At 33.5% G+C, this 18,395-nt stretch overlaps 1 protein-coding gene across 1 annotated transcript; it reads left to right on the forward strand.

Annotated features, from left to right (window-relative positions):
- The first annotated feature begins 831 nt into the window (after positions 1-831).
- Positions 832-15,123, forward strand: LOC125073148. Its single transcript, XM_047683861.1, has 5 exons — positions 832-1,117; positions 2,002-2,856; positions 7,009-7,147; positions 12,840-13,042; positions 13,934-15,123. Exons 1-5 carry the CDS (start codon positions 998-1,000, stop codon positions 14,198-14,200), a joined length of 1,584 nt encoding a protein of 527 aa, XP_047539817.1. The 5' UTR covers positions 832-997; the 3' UTR covers positions 14,201-15,123.
- The last annotated feature ends 3,272 nt before the right edge of the window (positions 15,124-18,395 follow it).

Below are 18,395 nucleotides of genomic sequence, written 5' to 3' on the forward strand. Positions count from 1 at the left end.
AATGTGAATATTGGTAATTAAGCTTAGTAATTAAGGTTTATTAATAAGAGTTAGTAACTAAAAAAACATTAATCAAATTTTTGTTTAAAAAACAAAGTATTATCTCGTTTGCAAGGAAAATGACAAAACAGGCGCATTTACATTACTTTTTTAAAACATATAATTTGAACAGTATCGTTGTGTCGGCCAGAAAAATATCGCCGATACCGATATATCGGAAAATCTGCTGTATCGCCGATATATCAGTATCGGTATCGGTATCGGATGCATCCCTAGTTTTAAGGCTATATACATTAATACTAAACTTCATACATTGAGACCATGCTCGTAATATCCATGCTAACTCGACTCGTCCATAGTATCGTATAGACGTGTAGGGTTATATCAATTTAGCTAATTAAGCTCTACAATCCGCACATTGCTTTGAAGTTCCTCTCAGCTGCAACATTCTGCCATATCATAAAACAAATGAAAGTATACCAGAGAGTGCGTGATGGCTTAGTGGAAGATTAGTTATCTGTGTCTTTAGTATTTAGTAAAAGAAGTGATTTTAATTTTACTTGAAGGTTTTCGAGTTTTTGGTATCTTTTATGAATTCTTGTCTTCGATTAAAAATTTTGACAATTTATATAACATTGATTTGAAGTTCTTGTTTATAAAATCGTTCGTTTCATACCGATTGTAAGGTAACTTTTTTAATATATATTATCCATTTTATATGTTCATTAAGTAAATCTACTTAGAAAAATAAATGTAAAATATATTAGTGTAAGTTGTAGTCTGTTAGTGTGACACATTAACACTTCTAAATAAGTTCTATGTTTGTTATTTTTCTTAACAAGTATCACGTCATTGATAAATAAAGCACTTTGTTAAAGATCAGTGAAACAGCCAACGCAGTGATCGCATAACATTTAAACGGTGAACAAAATAAAGCAAAAGTAAGAAATAGTGATGTGTTTCTAAAAATAAATGGGATTCGTGTGAAATAGGAACAATGGCCTTAAAAATAAGTGGACTGAGTGTACAAGATGTCGTGAAGGTGCTCGAAAGCAGTGACATGAATGAGTTCGTTGATTTTGTCAAGGAGAAACAGATAAACGGTGAAAAGTTATTAGTGAGTTTCTTAAATCTTATCTAAATATATCCACTATATCCACAGACATCTCCATGCCTTTGGTGTATTTTATTTTTAGTTTTTATCATAGTTTGTCTGCATGTTTTCATTAAAAGGCAGCATCACAATTTAAGTACTGTGAATACAATACACTTTCTTTAATTTTTTTTTAAATTAAATTTATATGTTTTCGTGTTCCTCCCTCACAATTTTACATAAAGTTAATAAAAATCAAAATCATTAAGTTTACTGCAGGTCTTGAGATTCGGAGATTCTGGGACTTTAAAAGCTATTACATTTTATTGTCAAGAAATTCTTAAGAGCAGGCGAGCATTAAGACCGCTACTAAGAATTAATTGTCCGGCACTGAATCTCTCCTAACTGTTGTCGCGTTGAATTAAGACGTGTGTCTGTGCATTTTTGCAATATAATATTATCTTGCGCACAGTCCTTGATATTGTATTCGCGATGCCACCAGAGTTTCATTAGAACCAATAATTTAAAAAAAATTAGATGCCTATGATTTTATTTACAAAAAGTATGATTATATGAAAGAATAAAAATATAGAACACTCTACGACTAATAATATGGCATTTGTGAAATAAATACCCAAGTTCTATCACTGACACACACCCACATGCATGGTCTTAAGAGCATTAGTAGCAAATATATGAAGACATTGTAATGGGCGTTCAACTTCTCATACGTTCACACGCTATCGAAACTCGGGTATTAAGGTATTAAACGAGTATATATTACGTTTACCCGACCGTTATCAATAACTCCAATATTAGAGTAATACAGTAAATTAACTCAAGCGAATAAATTTTCCGAAGTTACGAAACTTCGAAACTTGGTCACTTATCTGTGTCGTAATTTACAGGATGTCTCTGAAGGGGTTGTGAAAGTATGGCGTCCAAATATCAATGCGAACAAATTCATACTTTTCGTTAAAGATTTTAAAAACAATCCGCAAAAATTCCTTACTTGTTTGAATAATGATGATATTGTCACGATAAAAGAAACAAATCTGTGCAGCGAAAATCAATACCAAACTGTTAGCGTACGCAAGATAAGTCAACAGGAAACGATCAACTTCAACACTGTTGAGGAGATCTTGAAAAAGATTACGGCTCCAAAAAGTTTTTTGTACAGAAATCACACAAAAAAACAAGAACGATCATCTTACGTACCCATGGATGGTGGCTCAGGTAAGAAACCTAACAAATTCTTTCGTCTAAGCTTGTACGAATATCCCATTTTCGACCTCAAGTCACGTTTTTCGAAGACTGATAATTGTACTGACAGAGGTTATTATTCTGTTAAGACGGATAAGACGTTTCATATTCAGAAAACTTGTAAAAAGTCAGAATCGAGACCTAAATACAAATCTCTAACTACAGCAGAAGAATTGAATGATAAAATTACAGAAGATCACTTTTACGAAGATCTTTGTTACAATGATGTCACGGAAACAAAGAGAGATAGTATAAAAGACTTAAATAAATTTCCGACGAATCAAGCAAAGCCTTGCATCGTTAAAATACAGGAGTTGTTCCAATCTTTTAAGTTACCGTTCTTTAGAAAGACAGAAGTAGCCGTAGAAAGAGACGAAAATATAAAACAAAATGATATACAAATAGAAAGAGAAGGCAATGTATATGAGAACAGCTCGAATGATATGTACGACTCGATACATGTTGCAAGGGAAAATTATCCACAAACAGATGAACCAGGTGTAAGTATGAACAAAGTTAATATATATTTTTAACATTTTTATTTTTTTTTCGTGTACAGTAATTTGTGTGCTAAATAATATACTGGATCTTTGTCCAAAAGTACGTACTATTGTGTACAAAATTATATCGTATTAGTGGCGGCTTTGCTCGCATTTTTGCAAAGAAGTACCCTATCTCCTGTTCCTTGAGTGTCTTAGTAAACTTCATCAAATTTGTTCAGTGGTTTTGTCGTTAAAGAGTGACAAGCAGACAGTTACTTTCGCATTTAAAATATACAAATGTTTTAAACTGAATTACGGCGACGCACTATTTCGATGAGTATGCTTTAAATAATAATAATTATTAGAATTGACGTCCCGTGTAAATTTTTCTCTTCGATTTCGATTTTTTTCCATAAAGATAAACTTTTCGCTTCTTAAGACCAAATATAAATTAGATTTAAAAATGAAAACCCTAAATTTATAAAAAATGCATAAAAAATTATTTAATGTCTAGACAAATAAACAAACGTGCTCGAGGGGACGGTGGTTACGACGTGTGATTATGTATTTGTGATTTTAATGTCAGTTTTACGGCGTAATTTGATAAAACCGAAAGAATTAAATTACTAGATGAGACGAGGTCAGGAGTTTAATCCAATTTAATCATGGTAGGTTTTGTGTTTATAGAATTACTGTCATTTGTCGTCGCTTGCCTCGTCGGTGATTAGGATTAACGTAATAAGTTATTTATGCATGTATTATTTTATTCTTTTTAATTCAATATTCGTGTGTTCATTTGTTCCGAGCTGAATTCTAGTAACATTTAACGTTTACGGCACGTTCGATCCAATTTCGACTATTTCTTAGAAACTTGTAAATAAGCTTAATTGTAAGTGAAGGCAAATTGTACTTATTTATATCGATTATTTTTAACTGGATCGTTGTGTTAGTTAAACGGATATGTTAAGCGGCTGAACGAACACGATAACATATCGAATCAATTGCGATGAATTGACAATTTGTTAGCAGAATTGGCGCCCTGGTATTTTTTATGTTTTCATGATATTGGCGTTAATATATTGGCGGTGGTGGTAACTCACTCATAAATTATTCTTACACTAAATAGATATGTATTTGTTGTTGAAATATATGGGCCTTAGAGTAGTAGTGCAAAAAGCTTAATTAAAAGTATAACACCTCGCCTTATTGCCTCCACTGGTGACACTGGAGGGCTGGAGCCCAGAGGATCGGAATTGCGATTCAACGGGGAAATGCTGCTAGCATTCTTGCCACCATTTCACGCGGTCAGGATTTATACAGTTACTATTTTTAATTCTTATGTGTATATATTTAAGGACTTAATGTTAATAATTCTTATGACACTAAAAAGTAATATTTTGTATTGCAGTTTTTTGGTATGTAGGATGAGTAAGCCAATATTATTACAGGCACAAGGTACATACCATCTTAGATATGATCTTAGATATGAACGTCTTGCCAAGAGATAGCCATTTATTCATCTTATATCATTTATGACCTCTTTTCAGATCTCCGTTACGTGAATGTAAAAAAAATTAAAAAATACTTATATCGTTTGTGCAAGAAAACGGTCTCTTCTTGTTTTTGATGTCTATGAAAATTCAAAACAATGTTTGCGTGTCTGTCCTCTATTCGGCAATAAACTATTCATTTGAGTCATATTCTTCCGAAGACGAGATGGCCAGCTAGTTCAATATAGAAATAATACTCATTATCAAGTGCCACACACAAACAAACTCAAACACACACACTTACCGTAAAACTATACAAAATTACATGATTGATGAATTCGTTTATAGAAAAGACTGAATTGAAATGAATATGAATATGATACATTCATATTCGTATCGTTCATCACCTCCTGTTTGTATTTTATATCGCGTAATGATTAATGAACATTGAAAATGTTATGGTATTGTTTCAAAGGGTTCCGTATAGTTTATTCTATAACTATCATTTAACAGCAAACTCGAAACACACCACAAACACAGCTGTTACTGACTGACAATGATACGCTATTTTGATCTTCTGCGGTTAATTCCGAGTTGTCTTTTAGGGACTTATTCTACTATACGTATCAAAAAGCGATAAGCGACATTAAATTATAACTTTTCGTGTCAAGATAAAAGTGATAAAAAATAATGCCTCATCTAGAACATTTAGTTCCATCTCTGATGCAGTTTTGAATTAAATCACGATGTTTGTATTCACTGCAGTGCTCGTAATGAAATGAACTAACTTTAAAACTCAACTATTTGTCAAAAATTTAAAAGCATTTTTAACTCCTGTCCACGAAGTACTCTGAGAGTTACAATTGTGTTATTGTTGCAGTCACGAATAAAGTCAACTAAGTTAATGACTTCGGAATTTTTGTTTTCTCGAAATACTAATGGTTCGTTTAGTTCGTATTTATTAGGTTTTCGAACGTAGTTACTTATTACACTGCGACATTGCAGACACTTTGCAAATGAGATCTAGGCCGAAATATGAGCAAACTTGGACCGTATCGCTTAAGCGTTACATCATCCCTTTGTATCGTGCTGTGGCGGATTCAGGAGTGTCGTTTGGGAGTTTGCTTACTGAGGGTTTTAGCGAAGTAAACAATGTAACACACAAAATTAATTTTTAATAAATAAGTTCACTTTAAGTTTTGTCCCGCGTGACTTGAGCCCCTTAGCACTGAATCCAACCTCGGAACCAAGATTTTTTTTACGGCTAAGTCTAATCATCAGTTTTACCAAGGTTGGTGGTGCATTGGCGATGTTAGGATTGGAATTCTTACCACCAGGTGGCCCCCCCCTACCCATATCATAAAAATGAAAATATAAACTCTGGTAATTTTTTTTATTTTAATTAGAATTACTAATTTGTTTAATTTTCGTCATCTTTCAATTAAAATACAATTAAAATACAAATTAGACTATATATTCGTCGTTATAAAATACGTACTCCTTTTGCCAATTACTTTCTAGATATTAAGTTCGTGAGTTTAATTATATCTAACATTATTTAATAACATAATAATGATAGATATAATAAAAATTAAGTTCTATATACTTATATTAAATATCAAAAATTTAAATATATATTAAATTGTACTTTATTCATATACTCTGTAATTGAAATGGCGGAAAAGAGTAACTACTGAGTTACTTGCCGGTTCTTCTCGGTAGAATCTACTTTCCGAACCGGTGGTTTCTCTTTACATTTAATTCAACTCTGTAACATGACGATATATAATGGCTTTTATGAGTATACGTGAATAAAAAATATTTCGACTTTGATTTTATTTATACTAACATGTCTGTCTGTTTGTTGTTCTTTAACGGTCAAACGACTGAACTAAATTTGATGAAATTTGGTATGAAACGAGCTTGAATTACTTTTTGTGCCTAATACATGACTGCGAACCACTAAAATGCGAGCAAAGCCACGGTCAGCAATGTATGTATAGTTCATATAAAAATATAACTGTAATTAATAAACTAAATATTATTAATTGTATTTAGTTTCCTCCCTCCCATATCCTTTGACTAGGGGGGTTGTCTAGAAGAGATACGAGTCGTTTATGTCTTTATGATTTATATTTCAACTGTTTATACTTATTCATCACAAATGCAATAAATAATTAATAATAATTTAATTAAATAAGTGCAATTTCTTTAATACAGATAATGAAAAGCGCCTTAAAAAAGAAAATTTTAAGTTTGTATATTTATTCTGTAACATTTATTTGTTAATTTGTTTATACAACTATGTTATAAATGAGAAATAACTATGCATAATATACTTATTACGACTACGACACGACTACTAGATTAATATTTGAGTAATATTAACTGACAAGGGCGGAATGTATTTGTTGCAGCCTGTTTTGTAGCGAACGAATCGTTTCGTTGTACGTAATTTTGAATCGGTTATAACATCTAAAGCTTTCATTCGAATAATATTGCGTAAAAGACATTTTTAATCTATATTAAATGCCCACTTATTTATGTGAAAAAAGATTTATAATTAATAGAATAAAGTGGCTTAATTACCAATAGTTCTTTACTATCTTTATCTGCAGGCTGACACGTAACATCGACTTTTCTGTAGGCTTTTTTAAGATATAAGTTTTTATTATTTTAGCCCGAGTTAGCTGCTGATGATTACTTGGAACCGGTGCAAGTTAGCAGGGATTATTGCGATGTCTGTCTCAAGCAGAGAGACGATTCGTTGCTCGGATTTATTATGAATTACTTCGAGAGTCGACTCGGCATCAAGCGAGGTAAGAAAGTGTATTCGAGTTTATGATTTATAGATCAACAAACAAACTTCTCGAGTACGTTCAACTACATTGTTCCATAACAGTTTGGAACGATTGTGGTTGATATCTATTTTTGGGTGTACTGGTAAGTAACTTCTTTCTCGCTGACAGTTGCTTTTACTCAAATTGAAAGGCGGAGTGAGGGGGGGGGGGAAGATTTTGATTTGCTTGTCTCTTCGAGCCAAGTATCCGTCTAATCGATTAAAATCAGCGGTAAGAACTTCCCGGGTAACTTGCGCATACTGTCTTGTCGACCCATGTCCTGGCTCTGTAGGTTTATTGAACTTTACTTAACAAGTCAATTACGTATACTTTATTCAAATAGTCTCTTGCAATTTACTTTTAATCGTTATTTTAGATTTGTCTTAGCAGCGGCAGAAGGATATCATTTGTGTAAGATACTTTACACAAATGGTATCTGTCATTGTAATTGTGGGGAGGCCCCGCACAAGGTGGTCCGACGACCTGGTAAAGGTCGAAAGCCGCTGGTTGCGGGCTGCACAAGACCTGTCGTTGTGGCGATCTTTTGGGAGGCCTATGTCCAGCAGTGGACGTTCTTCGGCTAGAGATGAGATGAGAGAGATTGTAATTAGGCTGAGCGCGATCCTATCTGAGTAGATATAGTCCATATAATTATTATAATAACACCCATAGCCATTGACGCTGTAAGAAGTACAAACAGACAAATCTTTATCTAGTATTTATTAAGTCTTGGAGAAAGTTTAGTTTAATAGGAGAACTTCTTCCAAGCATTGTAAATATACAGGCAGTTACGTATATTAGATTTACATTGATTCACAGGTCTTTGCACCTCGTAATCATGTATGAGGGGACATGACTTCGGCTTTCATATCCGATTACATTTCGGGAGGCTGGAGATGCCGGTCGGAGGAAATGATGACAATAACGAATAATCTCATTCGATATAATTTCCGACGCTTGAAACGTTTCGCTCGTTATATTCCACAAGCGTTGGAACTGGATTCGTAGCTATGTCACATCTCGTGGTAGATATATTCTGAGAAGAAATTTGATAACCACAGAACACGATTGTGTTATGTCTTTAAGCGATATTTATTTATCATCGCATATTGTTAGGTGGGCAAATGGACCACTTGATGGTAAGTCACCTCTGGTCAAAGATATTGGGCCTGTAAGAAATATTAACCATACTTTACCAACCTTGGGAATTAGGATCTTATGCTCCTTCTGTCTGTAGTTACAGTGGCTCAGTTACCTTTCAAATCGAAACTTAGAAATACTAAGTCTTATTGGTAAAACATTTACCATGTATTTACCATATTTACGAATGTCTTGTTCACATTCGTGGATAATGTCGAAATGTCGAGCTCCACCAAATAATAATAAAAAACATGGTAAATATCCCGTTTTAAATACTATTAGTAATAAAAATAACCATGTTAATTTAAAATCCTATAAATGGTGTGTTGTTGTAAGTTGTACTTAATAAAAATAAAAAAAAATAATAAAAGTCGGTTTTTAAAAGTTTAGTAAGTACTTGAATAACAATACTTAGCATATTGTAAATAAAATGAATGAATAAATTATTATCATACCTTTCGATTTTCGATAACAAGATAAGCCAAGATAGCCCAGTAGTAGAACCATGTGTTCATAATATATTGTCATCATTTCAAAATCGTGAGGCAATCTGCACGTGTCGGACGAAATTCTGCCAACTCAAGAGAGGAGCATCTCTTAGCCCAGCAGTGGATCACATCTTAATTTTATTTCATACATCCATTAACAGCCTGTAAATTTCCCACGGCTGGGCTAAGGCCTCCTCTCCCTTTGAGGAGAAGGTCTTAGAGCATATGCTGCTCCAATGCGGGTTGGTGGAATTCACATGTGTCAGAATTTCGTTGAAATTAGACACATGCAGGTTTCCTTATGTTTTCCTTCACCACTGAGCACGAGATGAATTATAAACACAAATTAAGCACATGAAAATTCAGTGGTGCTTGCCTGGGTTTGAACCAGAAATCATCGGTTAGGATGCACGCGTTCTAACCACTGGGTCATATTTATATAGAGACATAATTTACCATCAAGTGATAAGTCCTGGTCTGGTGAAAGGTATTTAAAAAATAGATACTGGTATAACTAAATGAATGGTCAGTCGCGCAATGGAACTAACAAATCTACTAAAGCGGTTAGTCGTGTCGCGATTGCTCCATTAGTTATTCATATAAACTCTCATCGGAATGACGTTTTAATTATCGTTGATAGAAGCTGATAGCCAATATATGTTACCTCGTTGGTACAGTAGCTCAAACTCAAACTCAATAGTTTAATAAGTATTGAATTTGACAGTGTTTGGCTGTCTTCGTGCCGCTGAATCATGACAACTAAGATGTTACATCAATTTATTCCTGTAATCATTGACTCATTCTCTTAAAGCCAAGATGGTTAAGTGGTAAGTGGTTACGCTTAAGCTTATATTGATTATAATTGCGGGTTCAAACCCTGGCAGTACCGCTGAGCTAACATGTGTTTAATTAGTATTTATAATTTTCATATCTTGTGTTCGGGGGTGAAGGAAATCATCCTGGTGAAACCTGCGTTAAGTCAACATGCGAGCTGCGTGGTGGAATGAGCCCAAAGCCCAAAATTGTTTTAAAATACAAAATAAATCCGACAGACAGTATCAGCGATTTGCGTGTACTAACAAAAAAAAAATATTCACGATGTTTGTTTTAATCTCAGATTACGAGATGAATTGTAAAGAAGACTAAGTATGTATTTACATATTTAGTTACCTAGATTTGAAGCCGCTATCTTCAGATCACCCCCGTCTTTCAATCTAATGAGCCGTCACTGTTATTTTGTTGTTATAATTTTTTTGTTTTGACTAGACCTTTCCATCACTTTCTCATGAATTTTTATTTTTTATTTGAAACGGACTTGTGTCATGTGGAGAACATGTGGCCAGTGATGTGACACTGTTATCGATATATCATATTTTAAATTAAATGTCGATGTGAACGTGAGTTTTTAGTAATGTTTTTATTATTTTTACTTTATTGAATTAAATAAACAGTACAAGTATATTTACATTAATCTACTATAAAAATGACTTACAAAAAAATTTTACTGAATCGTTCAGTGCATAGTATTTTTGTTATTGATAATTTTGAGAAAATAAATGTTTGTCTTTCAATAAGGCTTTAAACTTGATGAATAAAATATTACTTGTTAAATGAAGTTCGAATTATGAAGCCGTTTGTCATAAAACGGTACAACACTAGGGATTTTAAAATAAACGAAAAACAAAATAAAACAAAAAAAACAACAATGTGAAACACTTCCAGTATTGTTTCAGTGTTTGTGAAGTGCGTGACATTACAAATAAGAATACATTTTTAATCAAGACGGAAAGGATTAAAATATATTATTTAAACATACTTATATGACTTTATTAAATTAAATATATAAATATAACTAATCGTGATATCAATAAGAAAAACTTCTAACTACATGCAACAAGACGCTCGAATACTATGACTAATATTTGACTCACTCAAGTGGCTCGTCGGTGAATTAACATTAATTAAACCACTCAGCACTGGACGCTATGTGACCTATATGTGACTTCATATTTAAATTTATGTTTAGACATATATATCATAATCTTACAAAAATAAATCAGTGACATCATCAACTATTGCTACAGTTACCCTAAAAATGCGTAAAATTAAAGATATGTTATAATGCTGTCTCGTTCTTCCAAATGTTTTAACAAGGTGACAGAAAGAGAGAAAGCAGTGTTCAATGCCAGCATTCAAAATTCAGGATATTAATAGAATATTTAATAGATCTGATTTTTCAAAGTGGCGGATGCTTTGGTTACATTATAAAAAAGTTACACTCAAATTCGACCTTGAATCACTCTCACTCAAAGAAGTTTCACTTCGAAGCATTCTGTGAAATAAATAAAAAACTTGTCATTTAAGTAAAATTACCAGTGGTAGTAAAAAGTTCAAAATTTTGAGCACAAATTTATTATTTACGCGTTTTCTTTAACATATATTGGCAGAATATATATCGCTAACTATAGTCAATATATAATAGTCTTATTAGAGAACATACATACATATATAAATAAAAAAATGTAATAAATTACAAAAATGTGTTGGTGGTTCAAAGTGAGTGTACCATTAGTGTACAATTTGGGTGTACGATTTAGTGACGGTGTACTCGACTTATTTTATGGCGTGTTTCATTGCCTCACCGATGTGATTGCAGGTAAGAGAAAATCAACCAATCAATGACCAGCGCCTAATTATCGTTTACCCAATCAAAGTTCGATTTAAAGTGATACAACAAAAAGTCCTAACGACCATTAACCTCGATAGTAGTTAGGTTATATTTAGCCTACTATAATTGACGACTATGACAAAAATCTGTAACCATAATTTTTCAAAATGCGAATAAATCTCTGAACCTTCGATTATTTTTTGACGATTGATGGATTTTTTTTTCTAAAAATCGGCAAATGTTTAATTTATCAAGACATTGATTTTCGAATTGATATATTTTTTTAATTAGACAAATAATTTGTCCCTGATTGTAAGTTATCTTTGTTCATTCAACACTGTCTTAGTGCGCCAATCAGGACACCTAAGATTTTATATCAATTATGCCTGTAATCATTGATTCATTCTCTTAAAGCCGAGATGGTTCAGTGGTTAGAACGCTTAAGCTTATATTGATTATAATTACGGGTTCAAACCCTGGCAGTACCGTTGAGTTACCATGTGTTTAATTAGTATTTATAATTTTATATCTCGTGTTTGGCGGTGAAGGAAATCATCCTGATGAAACCTGCGTTAAGCTCACATGTGAGCAGCGTGGTGGAATAAGCCTAAAACCTTCTTTTCAAAGGGAGAGGAGGCCTTAGATCAGCAGACACTGACAGGCTCTTAAATTAATTCTCTCAAAACTGATTTCAACAAAAGATTGAAAGTTCACAAAACACAATCAAATATTGAGGATTATGGTTTATTAAAAAAGTCATACCGACAAATTGCTTTTGCGAATAATTCTTTTTAGGTACTGTTTGGTCAATAATCCTCTGAAAAAAATGGTAATTAAAAGCGTTTATTACTTTTGGGAGTACATTCCAAAGTATTAAGACCGATGAAAGGGATATAATCTTTGACGACCTCCGTGGTCGAGTAGTGTGTACATCGGTTTTCATGGGTTCGCCACTCCGAGGTCCCGGGTTCGATTTTCAGCCAAGTCGATGTAGAAAAAGTTTCATTAGTTTTCTATATTGTCTTGGGTCTGGGTGTTTGCGGTACTGTCGTTTCTTCTGATTTTCCATAACACAAGTGCTTAAGCTACTTACATTGGGATCAGAGTAATGTATGTGATGTAGCGCAGCAGTGGGAAATTTAGTTCTACTCGATTAATGGAAACAAATGTCGAACCGGTAATGCTCAACGAAACTGTAGAAACAAACGAGAAATAACGAAAAATATAAGATAAACTCAAACTAACGCCCTCGAATATTTTAAACGCTTAGCCTATTCCGAAGAAATAACTTCTTACTTGAAATTTTTAATCAATAATATTATAACTAAACTAAGTTAATATTTAGAGCTTATCCATTTGTTGATGATAATTTCAGAAACAAACGATGTCACACACTCCGAAGAATCAGAGACAGAGGCGTCTTGCGAAAGGGAATGGGAGCGTAACAACATGGCGGCCCGGCCGTTACCGGTGCCGGTGGAGAACGAGCCGTTTTACATGAGCATCGACAGGACGGAGGCAGAAAACCTTTTGATGGGACAACCGGATGGGACGTTCATATTGAGACCCTCGAGTCAGGTACATGCCAATTATATTTAATCTAATAAAAAGCGCGGCCTTTAATGTTCCTGACTGAATTTGTTGAAATCAAGTAAAGAAGTTAAGCATTTATTAACTAAAAAATATTATTAAACTTAATACCAGCTACTACTTATTTAAGCGATTTGTTATTTTTGTATCAATTTGAAAAAATACTACTGCCAGGTATGGAAAATTGCAAGATGATTTTTTTATGGCCTCGAATTTTATTTGAGTAATTATTTTCTAATAATATCGCTCCGGAAACCTACCATCGGTTCGAAAAGTAGATTCTATCGAGTAGAACCGCATGTAAATACATATAAATTTAATTTATGTGTATGGAAATCAACATTAAGTGCAACAACTTTTTAGTATATATTCTTATATCTTGTAATAAAGATTCAGAACCATTAACAGGCGATATTATAATCTGAGGAACGTTATCACAGATACAAATAGTTGTCCCGGGAGGACTGTATTGACTTCGGGGAGTCGGAAGCTTAGTGTTATATATTAACCTACGGTATGGAGCGACGGGATCTTTCTGATTTATCTTGACTTTATTAATTAATTTGGTATTACTGTCTTATTAACTGAGTGGTAGGTCTTTGTCCGTCTGTCTATGTTCCAGCCGTCTGTAATTGTTTGACGGTGGAATATAAGATTGTTGAGTGTGGTTCGAATGGTGAGGGAATGTAAATACCGAGACAAGGATCATAAGATTTTAGTACCGAAGGTTGGTGGTGCATTGATGTAAGGGATAGTAAATATTTTCACAGAACCAATGACTATTGGCAGTTTTTACACAGTTGTCACATTTGCTGCCTATATACATATTATAAATACATAAATAAAATTAAATCATGAATCAATGTTGTTCAATTACAGCCAAACCACGCGTATACACTGAGCGTGTCTTGTGCTAACTCGGTCCACAACGTTGGTGTAAGGCGGCGACCAGATGGGCGACTGGCGCTTGGCTTCGCTCGACGTGGCGAACGAAGCTTCACCAGTGTGGCTTCATTGCTACGACACCATAAGAAGAAGAGGCTCCTACTGGTAGCGGGCGGAGAGATGATTGGGGCGACTACACTCAATGAGACACCGCAGTACTATCAGATTCCAAGCAATCTTCCCGTCATGCGTTGCTCTTGATTTGACAATGAAATTGTTAATTTGTATAGTATACTTTATTTTCATAATGGCCGGTTTCTATATTTAAATGAAATTTAATGTCCATCAGAAGCCGATCGTTTGTGAGTTGTGAGTATTGAGGCGTTAAAATCATGCGACTTCGTAATTTACGCTTTTGAATTTCGAAGGAAAATTAACAATTTTTAATATTTGTGTAAAATATATTTGTATCAATGTCGATCAAGAGGTAAAGAACGAGCGAATCTGCCTCAAGCCTAGACCTATCCGCCCACTCTAACTTATATTATAAATAGGAAAGTAAGTTTATTTCTGTGTTACACTTTCATGTTTGAAATTTGACATACCATTCACAACTAAATTTGACATACAATTATGAAATTTTCCATACGCATTATGATATCTAACACCTGCCTCTACTTCAACACGGACGAAGTTTCGGGCGGAAACAAATAAATGCGTAAAGAGATGGGCGACGAAGCTTATTAACGCTGTTTAGATTCTATACATTTGATAATTTTTGAATAGTCTCTATGCCTCTTTGCATTAGGGATTCTAGATAGCGTGGATAAAATCGATAGAGCAAAGAATAAACCAATGGGGACTCTTCAGAATCCTTTGTTTGAATAGGCAATTGTCTTGATTTCTGTATGGAAACCCATCGAATGACCCTTTCAGAAACAATGTAGAACAGACCGATGCGATATCTCGTTTAATAAAACAATTGTCGACTCGTTGATCAATCATTTTGGTCACGTGATTATTCTGAATACGTCATTTTCTCTTTGATCTTATCTCCAAACGAATTCTTCGATAGGTTTGTGGTTATGCATAAATCATTTAAACTGAAACTAAGCACATGCATTGTGCTTGCTCCGGTTTGAACTCTTCGACTAGAATTTAGGTACTCCAACCACTAAGGCATATCGGCTCTATGTATTGTATTATATCAAAATAATTATGTATTGTATTATATAAAATATTTTTATGATATAATAAATAGAATATAAAGAATTTATTAAATCGTTTCCTTTTTAGTTCAGTAGTTCTTATAAAGTAAAAAAAAAATTAAAAGCTGTGCGAAATTGGTGACAGAAAAAACAGAACGAAATGTACTTAAAATTATATATGTGCATAATAGTGATAACTCTAACTAGTTGACCTAACACCTTTTACACCGACATGCATTGAACCTTCTCCTCAAAGGGAGTTGAGGTCTTAGCCCAGCAGTGGGAAATTTATATGCGGTTACTGTTCTACCTAGTTGACTTTACGTTACATTTACTCTAACTCTACTGGTGACTAAATAGTTGAGTACGTTTTTTTTCTATTTTTCAATCATTTATTTTTGTTTGGTAGCGTTTGATATAAGAAAAGAAGTAAAAGTTCGAAACGTGTAATTTGATATTGTTTTCCTCAAATTTTCAATCGAAAAATATAATATAAATAAATTAGAGGTCGAATTTCGACAATAATCATTATTGATAATTTGGCGGTAGAATATATAGGTTTACCCAGAGAGGTTTGCACAGACCCGTTCCTAGTGAAGCGATATTTTGCCTCATCACCGAGCAAGATTTGGATCAAAACTGATGAAAAGTGCTTAAGCTCTGAATCATCTCCGTTTATATGATTATAATAAAAATCCTCAATATATATTTTGATTTCTATCGAAATGTCTTAATTTATCGGAACAAAGACAAGTCTAATTAGCAGTTTGAAAAGGATTGCTGAAAGTCAAAAGGCTTAATACCGCTAATGATCGCCAGCTATCTCCTGAGGTTGACGCTTTGTTCCTGAAATTCGATAATATCTAAGGAAGGATTTTCATTAATGTGCCTTTCAGATCTCGCTATAGATCTTCAGAATTATTTTTTCAATGAAAATATGATTTATTCAATTAATTACAACAATTAATTACCTAATTATAATAACATACTGTTAATGTTCCCCTGTTTTGGTAAGGTTGCCCTTTTAAGGAGAACACTTGGAGCCTTGTGGGTTGTGGATGCCATTTGGCAGATTTCATCCGACATACAGGTTTTCTCATGTGGTTTAACTTTGCCAGAAGTTATTAATTCAAAGCAATATTTCAGTAAAACAAAGTTTCACTTTTTCTAATTGCTTTTGAAATGACCCATTTCGGAATTTCCAAGATAATTGGCAAGTCAAATGTTTAAGACGTAAATTTTAATAGTTTCTTTGAATAAGAGAGACTTATTATCTTTTCTCTTTATTCTTCATTCTTTCAAGTGGCGATGAAAGAGACAGCAACTTGTTTATTTGAGGTCGCAAACTTCACTCACTATTGCATCGGTCCGGTGAACTATTAGTGACAGACTAATTTTGGACAATTGAAGCATTGTGAAGTCCCTAATATATTTTAAACCTTCTCCTAAAAAGTGTTTGGCTATTACTGGGATGTTTGAAGGCTTTAACTTTTCACTTCACGTTTTTACACGGTACATAGTCTTTTATAAAGATCCACTAGTTTTTGCGAAGAAAAGAACTTGACATCATACACTTCACTCTGTGGTTGTGAGCCAACTTATGCTTTGTCTGGATGGAACTCAAAGTCTTTATAACTTATATTTTATATTCAAAGTCGTATTCGAACAAAGTTGTACGCACAAATAAAACGAAATATTCTCATAGCGGATTCATTATTAAGAACAAGACTTTCTTATTGAAATAAAAAAAAAATGTTTTTTATATTTTTACGCAATTAACATCTTAGCTTCTTAAGGGCGAAGTTGCGTCGACTTTCACAAACAAAATTAAACATCGAGATTTTTCATAAGAAACTTTTAAAAATTTCGGATCCATTTTTATTTTGTTAATGATGTTTTACATTTATACTCGATTTGTAATTTATAACTTAACAAGCGGTTGTTTCTTTGACTTTGGTCGCGTAGACGTTGAATATTGCAAACAAATTTTAGATACTACATACAATTTCAAAGTGACTTAACATAGAACACTCTCCTAGACCAATGGGTCCAATAAGATGAAATTTTGCACATTAATTCCTTATAGAACGTACGTTAACACTAAGAGATGATTTTTCAATAATCATCTTCTTAGAGGGTGATGAATGGGTGTTGAATGGGTGATGAAAAATTGTATGACAATTGTAAAAGAAATTCGTCATCTAAGAAGGTGAAATTGGGGATGAAATTCGGTACATAATAACGGCTTTTTTTAATAATTAAATTATAGGAATCGGAGACCAGGCTTTTGTTTATTAGTAAAAGAATAACGTTACAGTTTTATCGATAGGATACCCGTTCAAGAACAGGGCTAGTTAAAATAAAAGGGTAATAGAACCACCAAAATAATGACGACCTCCCTGATCGAGTAGTGTGTACACCGGTTTCATGGGTACGCCGCTCCGAGGTCCTGGGTTCGAGAAAAAGTTCATTCGTTTTCTATGTTGTCTTGGGTCTGGTCCAATATTTATTATTAAAATAATCATCAGCGCCCTTTATTGACATATAATATAAAGATTACGCTTAATAGATACAAGTAACATATCTGCGGATAATATACAAATCACACTGAATCAATCATATGCATTGTATCGGAAACGACCGCGACCAGTTGATTAATGACAGCGATAACGACGTGTTTCCATCGACACACTGCAGATAAATGAGTAAACATTACACACTCTAGCTGAGCCGAGGTGGCCCAGTGGTTAGAACGCATACATCTTAACCGAGGATTTCGGGTTCAAACCCAGGCACCACTGAATTTTCATGTGCTTAATTTGTGTTTATAACTCATCTCGTGCACGGCGGTGAAGGAAAACATCGCTAGGAAACCTGCATGTGTCTAATTTTACAGAAATTCTGCAACATGAGTATTCCTTTTATTTTATAGTTTAAATTCGAACCAGTGGTTGAAATTTTACGTGTTGGCTTAATTCCGGTGATAATGCGTTTTTATGTAACTATCAACAGCATACATACGTAATTTTGTCAATTTATAAAATATTAGTTTAATATTAATATCAGGTTTTACTGTTCAAAAAACCCACAATTTATTTATTTATATAAGGACGACAACAGTATTATATCAATTATGTTGGTATAAAAAAAAAGTATCTAGAAAGTAGAGCCAATTAATGTTTTCCATTGATTTATACAAAGTAATAGAAAACTCTAGAACAGACAGTAGTAGCAACACTTAATCGTGG

This window comes from Vanessa atalanta, chromosome 23 (genome assembly GCF_905147765.1).
Source record: "Vanessa atalanta chromosome 23, ilVanAtal1.2, whole genome shotgun sequence".
NCBI classification, from domain to species: domain Eukaryota; kingdom Metazoa; phylum Arthropoda; class Insecta; order Lepidoptera; family Nymphalidae; genus Vanessa; species Vanessa atalanta.